This window comes from Scyliorhinus torazame, chromosome 1 (genome assembly GCF_047496885.1).
Source record: "Scyliorhinus torazame isolate Kashiwa2021f chromosome 1, sScyTor2.1, whole genome shotgun sequence".
Classification (NCBI taxonomy): domain Eukaryota; kingdom Metazoa; phylum Chordata; class Chondrichthyes; order Carcharhiniformes; family Scyliorhinidae; genus Scyliorhinus; species Scyliorhinus torazame.
Genome location: NC_092707.1, coordinates 274,904,062 through 274,914,314, shown reverse-complemented (window position 1 = coordinate 274,914,314; position 10,253 = coordinate 274,904,062). Strand labels below are relative to the sequence as shown.

Here is a 10,253-nt window from a genome sequence, read left to right as displayed (position 1 = left end):
CTGAAAATGACAGTCGGATACCCACGGGTATTCCTCGCCAGCGGGAGTGCAAATCAGGTGCAACTCCGGCAGGAGTACATAGTCTCCCACATGGAGAATCCTGCTCATAATCTTTAGCCAAAAAAAACGGGGTAATCTTACACGCTTAGATCGATGTATATGGCATAATTTTGTATATTATTACCTTATCACCTAATCGGATTTACAGCAATTTATTCTTCCATCAAAATAGTTTATAAATATTAGTGAAAAACTGGAGGACACGATTAGCCACATCCTGTCAATTTGTCTCCTCATTTAATTCCATGCTTGTATCAACTGATTGCCTGCATCCATATACATTCATTTTATTGGCAGTCTTAACAAATGTCTTCTGGAATTCCATATGAATAACATGCAGAGGCACATCCTAATATTCCACCTTAGTTAATGCTTTCAAAAAAAAAAAAAAAAAAAACGTCCAGTGCCCAGCAAAAATATATTTTGTAAAATGCAAATAACAATTAGTCATGCTTGAAGGAAGATGAGGTTGATAAAAACTATTCATGATTTAAAAATATTTAATTACATTTTTGACAATGACATAAATGTCCAAGTACAAAATGTAGTAAAGATTATAGGCAGTACAAGTTTATCAACGCTTTTATTAAATCCCACTACGTCATTACTACCTCCAACACCAAATTTTAAACCATGGTTGCTTCATTTTAGTTATTTATTTGAGAAGCAATCAGCACGTTTTGCTTACAATATGCTCTGCGAGAACAGAAAAAAGCATCTGTGAACCAGGTCGGAAAGTGGACACACATAAAAATAATGACCCTTTCAGCCATGGAAACCACAAGGTACCTTGCCTTGGGATTGGAAGATATCAGAGCCTCCATGATGGCATTTGTAACATCCGTTGGATTCCGTGATTTGCTGCTCATTATATTCTGTACTTTATCAATGAGAAGCTGGATGTATTCTTTGCTGTAGACGCGTTTTACAGGGTCACTTAATTCATTCCACACCTCTTCAGTTGTCTGTACTTTCAGAATGTTTGTTGCTGATGTATAGTTCCCTGGCTCAATGACACTGACCTGGAGGGAATAGTGTACTTTAGTAAAACAGAATTAACCTTTGATTTGCTCTTTTTGGTTACCCGAAATGAAAATTTGGTGGCTTACCTTTACTCCAAATTTCTTCATTTCAAGCCTGAAACAATCTGAAAATGCTTCTATACCACACTTAGTGATCACATATGTGCTACAAGCTGGAGTATGAATATATGCACTCGTGCTGGACAGAAAAATAAAGCGACCTGGAATGGATTAAAATAAAGTTACTTTTCAGAATAACAAAAAGTAAACCATCTAGAAGCTCCGCTGTGCAATAAAGAAAGCTGTGCCAAAGGAGGGGGAAAATGTTATGGCCAATTCATTTCTGCCAGGCTTCTGCTGCTGCTTGCTCGCTGGCCCAATCCAGTGGAAGAGGGAAAATGAAATCCTCCTGCCTGCTCCAATGTTTCCCTTTGTGCATCATAGAAGCCATTTGGCCCATCAAATCTGCACCAACCCTCTGAAAGAGCACCCTACCTAGGCCCACTCCTCCAGAAACCTGTCACCCCACCTAACATTTTGGACACAAAGGGACAATTCAACATGGCCAATCCACCTAATCCGGATATCTTGGGACTGTAGGAGGAAACCAGAGCACCCGGAGGAAACCCACGCAGACACTGGTAGAATGTGCAAACTCCACACAGGCAGTTACCCGAGGCTGGAATTGAACCCAGGTCTCTGCCGCTGCGAGGCAACAGTGCTAACTTTGTGAGTGCATCTGGTTGCACTGTAAACTCTCTGGAAATCCTTACATATATGCCTTGTACACATATTGGTAAGACAAACACAAAATACTGCAGGAGCTGGAAATTAGAAATAAAAGCAGAAAACACTGGACATTCTCAGTAGGTCTGGCAGCATCTGTGGAGAGAGAAATAGAGTTAACGTTTCAAATTTGTATGTCTCTTTTACAGAAAAGAGTCCAAAGCTGTGAAGAGGAATCATACGGATTCAAAACATTAACTTGGGAGATGCGGGCCCATGGAGGTTTTTGCACCCACGGGATAGGGAGTAGTCGTTCTTTTCACCAGTACACAATGTGTATTCTAGGATTGAGTTTTCTGTCATGGGAAGGCGCTGTTGGCCAGGGTGAGGAAGGCAGAGTATTCACTGATTATTATCTTGGACCATGCTCCACATTGTGTGGATATGGTCCTGGAGAAGGGGCTGGTACAGAGGCCTGCATAGAGTTTGGACAGGAGGTTATTGACAGACACATTTTTGTACCAAAATAGGAAAGGTGATTGATGACCACGCAGGGATTAATAGGAACGGGGAGGTTTAGCCGTCAGTGGTCTGGGAAGTGTTGAATGCAGTAGTGAAGGATGAGGACATCTCGATTAAGGCTCAGGTGGACAGAGAGGCAAGAGAGGAGCGGCAGCGATTGGTAGAGGAAATTTGGAGGTGGATGGAAGGTTTGCGGAGGATCCGACCCCAGATCATCTGGTGAGGAAGAAGAAGTTGCACCCGGGCTTTGACCTTCTGTCCACAGGAAAGACGGTTCGGAAGTTGAGGTGGGCGAGGGGGGGGGGGGGGGGGGGGGGATGTGTACGAATATGGGGAGAAGGCCAGCTGTTTGTTGGCAGGCCAGCTCCGCCGGCAGATGGCTGCGAGAGAGATTGTTCGGGTCCAAGACAGGAGGGCGGAGTTGGTGGTGCAACCGGAGCAGGTGAACAAGGCATTTGAGGAGTTCTATAAGAATTTGTCTGAGTCAGAGCATCCAGAGGATGAGTCAGATATAAGAGAGTTTCTGGGGCAGTTGGAGTGTCCCGAAGTAGGAGAGGAGGAGAGGGCAGGTTGGAGGAGCCAGTGGGGATGGAAGAAGTGCGGGTGGTAATAGGGAAGATGCAAACGGGTAAGGTAACAGGGGTGGGTGGTGTCCAGGTGGAGTTTCATAGAAGGTTTTGGGATAAACTGGTGCTGCTATTGGTGGAGATGTTTGAGGGCGGTGGCTCAGGGGGTACTTCCAGAGACATTTGGACAGGCATCCATTTCAGTGTTGCTTAAAAAGGACAAGGACCCAGTGGAATGTGAGTCGTATAAGCCAATATTTCTGTTGAATGTGGATGCCAGGATTTTGGTGAAGGTGCTGGCACCCAGGTTGGAGGAGTGCCTCCCTCAGGTAATTGGGGAAGGCCAGATGGGGTTCGTAAAGGGCAAGCAGTTGTTGTCAAATGTGGTGCTTTCTCTGGCAGAGGGGAGGTCGTTGGAGGTGGTGATGGCGCTGGATGCAGTAAAGGTGTTTGACCGTGTGGAGTGGAACTATCTGTTTGCGGACTGGAGAGGTTTGGCATTGGGCCCAGGAACAGAAGGCGGGTGTGCGCAAAAATTAGACAAATTCAGGGTACTTTCCGTTGCATAGGGGAACTAGGCAGGGGTGCCCCTCCCTCCCCCTTACCTGCTAATTCAATAATAATTGGAATTGTGAGCACAGAGATATCAGAAGACTAAAAACAGATGAAAACAAGAGGACACAAGAAGAAACAGGCCTTTCAATGTAACCTTTCAGAGAGTAACAAGGCATCTCAGAGGAAGAAAGACCCGTGATTTTTGATGGATCAGAATAAATTTATTGATGGAGGTTATGTAGAATCGCATAGCACAGAAAGAGGAGACTACTCAAACTATCAGGTGATAATTTTACACAAGACAAGATCTGATAAAGATAAGGTTGCACCGATTCAGCAATCTAATGACGTAACTGTCACAATTTGGAACTTTATAACAAAAGTAAATTGCGAAAGTCACAAATGTAATCACATGTAGATGAAGAAATTGGGAGGACAAACATTTGATATCTATCAATTCAGGACAATGAGAAACAGCCTCATAGAAATATAGAAAATAGGAGAAGGAGGAGGCCATTCAGCCCTTCAAGCCTTCTCCGCAATTTTGTATTACCATGGCTGATCATCCAACTCAGTAACCTGTTCTCATCTTTCCCCTCTAGCCTTTGATTCCTTTAGCCCCCAAGAGCTACATCTAACTCCTTCTTGAAAGCATACAATGTTTTGCCCTCAACTGCTTCCTGTGGTAGAGAATTCCACAGGCACCCCACTCTCGGGGTGAAGAAATTTCTCCTCATCTCAGTCCAAAATGGTCCTTGGACTGTGAATCCTTGTTCTGGACTCCCTTGCCATCGGGAATTCCTTCCTGCGTCGAACTCTGTCTGGTCCTGTTAGAATTTTGTAGGTTTCTATGAGATTCCCCTCATTCTTCTACACTCCAGAAAGTATAATCCTAACCAACTCAATCTTACATCAAATACATTATTGAAAGGAAATCAGGAATTTGTGAGTACAGTTTTACCATGGAGACTTTCCAGAAAAACTAGCACGCCTGCCTAATGCAGTCAGACATAAAAGATGGAGCAGGTAGGAAGCCTGGTCAGTGGCATCATCCTGCAGGGCATCATCCTGCCAGTTTTACCTTCTCCCGGACTGATGCAAAAAGGAGGGAGAGGCACATGGAATTATCAGAAAAAAGGGGAGGGGGTAAAACACAACAGAATCAAGTCTTACCTCAAATTCTGCCCATCTAGGGGCTTTTCACAGTAACTTCATTGAAGCTTACTTGTGACAATAAGTGCTTATTATTATTATCTCACAAAGGGTTATTTTGAAGGCATTGTCCAGTTATTGTAAGCTTTCTTGATCTCATGTGTGCATCTCTCCTTCACCGCCTATTTCTCCATCTCTCTGGCCCCTCCCCATCCCGCAATTCTCTCTTATTGGCCAATGTTCTTTACTGCTTCTTTCTAGTTTTATTTTAATATAGCTCTTCTGGTAATTCTGTCCTAAATACTATCATGTATGCCTGGCAGACACAGCAGAATGCAAGTAGGATACATTTCCCTATACGGATACCTAGCCTTTTTAATCAGCTATGGGGTTGGTAGAGGGTAGTTGCAAACACTTGGTGAAGCATTTGCCTTACCTACCACATTAGGCCTATGGGTCTCAATTAATGCGGTGGGATTTTGAATGTTAGTCTTTGATTGAAATTAAGACGACCGCAATATCTGAACCAACCTTTACATTGTCGAACAAGTGGAATGAAAGACAGAGTCATCCGGATGCTTCCCCACAAGTTAACGTCAGCGTGCCTTTGATAGACCTTAATGTTGTTCCATTCTACTTCACCCCATCCGAAAATGCCAGCATTGTTCACTAATCCCCACAAACCTGAAATAAAACCTCAGCATGTCAATACAGTTCAGCGAGTCTTGCAAACAGTTATCAAGAATGCACATTGTAAACAGAATTCATTCAGTGCTCGTCTGTGTAGATCAAGCCAAGAAACAGTTAAACTTATCATGAGAATTTGTTGCAGTATGGCAAGTTCCAAATTCCTAATGAATCTGTCACATTTTTTGCCTACAGGTAAGAACAAAAATAAATTTAAACTTTGCTGCGAAGAGAGAGACGACAAAAAGTTGCCAGATGCGATCATTTATTCAGGGAAAGAAAAGGCATTAAATATCCCCAGGAAAATAGGTGTAAACCTACAAAGAAAAATTAAAAGGCCACAGCACAGTCCAGTTAAACGGTTCAGACTACAAATGAATATGACAAGCTAGAGTGTCACACTTATTTGAAGACTTGAGGCAAAAATAGGTTACAGAATGCAGCAACTACAGTTGGCCAATTGACCCAAGTGAGTGTGTCGGTCCTGGTATATTAAAAGTTAAGATGAGATTTGATTGAAACTGCTAATGGAACTGAAAAGGAAGAAACGGATATGCTAGATTGAGGGAATTTGGTTCTGCTGATAGGAAGTGGGGTCAGAGGGAGGCTAAGACAAGAGGGCATGACCTTAAACTCAGAGCCAAACCATTCAGGAATGATGTTAGAAAAAAAAAAAGAACACAAAGACTTGCATTTAGATAGCATTTTTCATGCGAAGTCAGCACCTCCTTTTGGGTCATGCTCCCTCACAACTGCAATGGAGCATTAGCCTAGGTGTTTGTGCTCAAATACTAGAGAGGGACGTGAACCCAGCGCCTCTCGGCCCAGAGATGAGAGTGCTAACAACTGAACCACATGGCTGACATAGTTCTTCATGGAATGGGTGCAAGAAATGTGGACATCTCTCCCACAAAAAGCCAAAGACGCTAGCTGAATTAATAAATTATCGTAGATCTGGGATTGATAGATTTTTGCAAACAAAATGTATAAGGGATATGTAGCCAAGGCAGATGGATGGATTACGCATCGTCCATTATCTTATTGAATGGCAAAACTGGCTTGAGCAACTGAATGGCTCCCTCCTGCTCCTATCTTAGACACGAACATTGAATGGATTTTGTATGGAAAACTTGCAGATGCTTCAAGGTCATTGGGTCTGCTTAGACTCAGAAAACTGACATTCGCACAAGGAACTTGAAAATCACACATTCTCACAAAGGTCGGCATGCCTGTTGCCTCTTTCTTCTCCTTCAGTGCACACCCCCCAGGCTCTCAGTGAACTGATTTTAAAGTGCAAAGAACAGGAAATATAAAAATAAGGGTACACTTCTAAAAGGGCCCAGGAACAAAGGGGCCTGAGGGTTTCTGTGCAAACATTATTGAAGGTGGCAGGACAGGTCAAGAAGGTGATTATAATGACACACAGGATCCTAGGATTTATAAACAGGGGCATAGAGTACAAAGGCAAGGCAGTCATAGTAAATATTTACAAACACTGATTTAGCCTCAACTGGAGTACGATGTCCCATTCTTGGCACCATACTTTAGGAAGGATGTGAAGGCATTAGAGAGAGTGCAGAACGAAAATCACAAGAATGGTCCCAGAGTTGAGGGATTTAAGTTACATGGATAGATTGGAGAAGTTGGGACTGTTCCTTCTTGGAGAAAAGAAGTTTGAGAGGTAAGGCAGCACAGTGGCACAGTGGTTAGCACTGCTAACCTCAAAGCGCCAGGGACCCGAGTTCAATTCTGGCTTGGGTCAATGTCTGTGTGGAGTTTACACATTCTCCCAGTGTCTGCATGGGTTTCCTCCGGATGCTCCGGTTTCATCCATTGTCCATTGATGTGTACGTCAGGTGAATTGGCCATGCTAAATTGTCCCATAGTGTCCAAAGATGTGATGGTCAGGTGGAGTTACAGGGATAGGATGGGGGAGTGCATAGTGTGCTCTTTCGGAGGGTCAGTGCACTGTAGAGATTATATGGACTTTGACATAGGCATTCAAAATTAAGAGGGGTCAGGACAGAGTCAATAGGGAGAAACGGTTCCCTTTGGTGGAAGGATCGAGAACAAGAGGACCAGGAATTAAGGTGTTTAGCAGAAGAAGCAATGTTGACACGAGGGAAAACTATTTTTTGCAGTATGTGGTTAGGATCTGGAATGCATTGCCTGAGAACATGATGGAGGCAGGTTCAATTGTGGCTTTCAAAAGGTGATAAGATAGTTGTCGGAAGTGAAAAATGTGATGATATGCAGCAAGTCTGCACATAACGTTATGCACAACCTCTGACCACTAGGTGTCAGTGTAAACCCACCACATGACCTTGTGGCTGGGAATTGGGAGTAGGTCGTGCTGGAGGACAGAAATATTTTTGAGTAGCTCTACAATAGTTAATTAGTGTTAATAGTTTATTATTTCATTTAACAGTTATCTTTATCACGCAGTTATTTCATAATAAATTATTTAAACTAGATGTTCTGTAGTTCATCATTCACTTCGGCCAGTCTACAGAACATGACATGGGATTAATGATTTATTAAGAACGCAATGATCCTGCGTGAAAAAATCCAAACCACTAACGATAACTTTGAAGGAAAAGAAAGAAAACGCGTTTTTATTATTAACCTTGCAAGCTACTGGCATCTGGTGCTTAATGCATGGTAAAACTTCGAAGCCTGGGATGGAAGGTTTCAAGGAACCTCAACAGCTGCGGATTACCAGTAACAGATGGGAATTGGAGGGTGTTTAAGCAACAGTTTAAACACTATGCTGCAGCCCTTGTTGTGCAGGCACAGCCGATAAGGTGTATCGCATTGCTGCTCACTGTAGCAGGTTCCCAAGTAATTGAAATTTTCAACACTTTTGTCTTTGAAAACAAGGCTGACAGCAAAAGCTTCGAAGAATTTCTTAAACATTTTGATCGGCACTGCCCCCCCTAAAAAAAAAAAAAGAAACCTTCAAGCGCTATATATTCCATATGCGTACCCAGAACGCGGGAAGGGCATTCAATAGCTTCCTCACTGATTTACAAATGAAAGCGCAGTCGTGCAACATCAGCACAGTCAGTGGCAGTGTAAACCCACCATGAGACCCTGTGGTTGGGGAGTTGGGAGTATGTTATCATCGAATTTACAGTGCTGAAGGAGGCCATTCGTCCCATCGAGTCTGCACTGGCTCTTTGAAAGAGCACCCTACCCAAGCCCACACCTCCACCCTATCCCCATTACCCAGTAACCCCACCCAATACAAAGGCCAATTTTGGACACTAAGGACAATTTAGCACGGCCAATCCACCTAACCCGCACATCTTTGGACTGTGGGAGGAAACCGGAGCACCCGGAGGAAACCCACGCACACACAGGGAGAACGTGCAGACTCCGCACAGACAGTGACCCAAGCCGGGAATCGAACCTGGAACCCTGGAGCTGTGAAGCACTTGTGCTAACCACAATGCTACCGTGCTGCCCATTGTTGTGCTGGAGGATGGAAGTATTTTGCAGTAGCTCTAAAGTAGTTAATTCATGTTAGTAGTTTATTATTTTATTTATCTGAGTTATCTGTATCACGCGGTTGTTTCACAATAAATTATTGAAATTAAATGTTCTGTAGTTCAATTAGAAGTCTACAGAACATGACAAAAAAGATTTGCAGAGCTAAGGGGAGGCAGTGGAGTGGTCACCAAGCAAAAACTGGTAGCCAAGTTCCGCACACATGAGGACAGCCTCAACCGGGATCTCGGGTTCATGTCACATTACTTGTGACCCCACCATACTGCCAGGGTTTGCAGAATCCTACTAACTGTCGTGGTTTGAGACAATTCACACCTCGATTACTTGTGATTATCACTCACTCCACTCAATTTGTTCCTGTAAAGACTCACATTCCAACAATTCTTCACATTCCAATCTGTAATTATTTTGCAATTGTATCTTTGCCTGTACATGCTGTGATTGTGAATCTGCCTCCACTTCACCTGATGAAAGAGCAGCGCTCGGAAATCTTGCGATTTCAAATAAACCTGTTGGACATTAACCTGGTGTTGTGAGACTTCTCACTGTGCTTGCCCACAGACCTCTCCCTTGACAATCCCAAATGTTCTCAAAAACCTCGCCCTATCTTCTTCCTTTCTCCCCCAAATAAAATGACATTTGCAGCAAGTACCTTCACCCGGCAGATTGGCCTCCACAAATTCCTTGGCTTTTTCCACGTCCTCGTCCAGGGTGACATTAAGTTTGAGGATGCTCAGCTGGCTGGAGCATTCACTCTTCAGGCTCTGTGCCCCTGGCCCGTCGGGGGACAGGCAGCCGGCGAACACACGGAACCCCAGCCCATCAAGCTGCTTGGCCAAGACATGTCCAAAGCCACTGTCACAGCCCGTGATCAGCACGGCTCTGCCTTTGCAGTTAACAGGAGCAGCCGGCTGGGTCAGCGACACAATCCAGACGAGAGGAGGGATAAGGCACACCGCGAAACCGACCGAGCCGAATAAATACAGAGCACCCAGCAGCAGGAAAACCGCGCACATCCACACAGCTCCGGACATCTTCAGCTGTTGAAAGGGTCCCTGGGCAGTTTGTTCTGCGGTCTGGTTAATCAGGTCTATTTGGTGTTACCCAGACTCTGCTGTGACCCTCTCAGACTGCACAGTGACAAACACCTGCAGTTCTTGCTGCAGTTTTAAAACGAGTTATTCCAAAACAAAATTGTTATCACCTGCCTACTTACCATTGGCTGGGGACTAATGACTATCCCACAATCCTGTGGGAGTATGAGCTTCCCCAATGAGGGGGGGCGGAGAAACCACTAGTAAACTCCTAGTATAAATAAAGCTGGCCAGTTCAGGAACCAGCAGGAAGGAGTATGGAGCAAGGGAAGTTACTGCTATGTGTATAAATATTATAAGTAAATAAATGTTATTACTTGACTTCCGGGTGCGGCAATGACCAGTTGAGTTGCACGTTT

At 44.0% G+C, this 10,253-nt stretch overlaps 1 protein-coding gene across 1 annotated transcript; it reads right to left on the bottom strand.

The window, feature by feature from the left end:
* Positions 1-275: 275 nt before the first annotated feature.
* On the bottom strand, positions 276-9,990 carry LOC140421530 (D-beta-hydroxybutyrate dehydrogenase, mitochondrial). The gene is made up of 4 exons (XM_072506323.1): positions 9,453-9,990; positions 5,135-5,287; positions 1,170-1,303; positions 276-1,082 (listed from the first exon to the last, which is right to left on the bottom strand). The coding sequence occupies exons 1-4, from the start codon at positions 9,832-9,834 to the stop codon at positions 708-710; spliced, it is 1,044 nt and encodes a 347-aa protein (XP_072362424.1). The 5' UTR covers positions 9,835-9,990; the 3' UTR covers positions 276-707.
* Between the last annotated feature and the right edge of the window lie 263 nt (positions 9,991-10,253).

Coding starts and splice junctions, on each gene's coding strand:
- LOC140421530 (XM_072506323.1), bottom strand. CDS start 9,834: ATGTCCGGAGCTGTGTGGATGTGCGCGGTTTTCCTGCTGCTGGGTGCT. Junction 1,304..5,134: donor ACTTGTTCGACAATGTAAAG/GTTGGTTCAGAT, acceptor AATCCATTCCAG/GTCGCTTTATTTTTCTGTCC. Junction 1,083..1,169: donor TGAAGAAATTTGGAGTAAAG/GTAAGCCACCAA, acceptor TATTCCCTCCAG/GTCAGTGTCATTGAGCCAGG.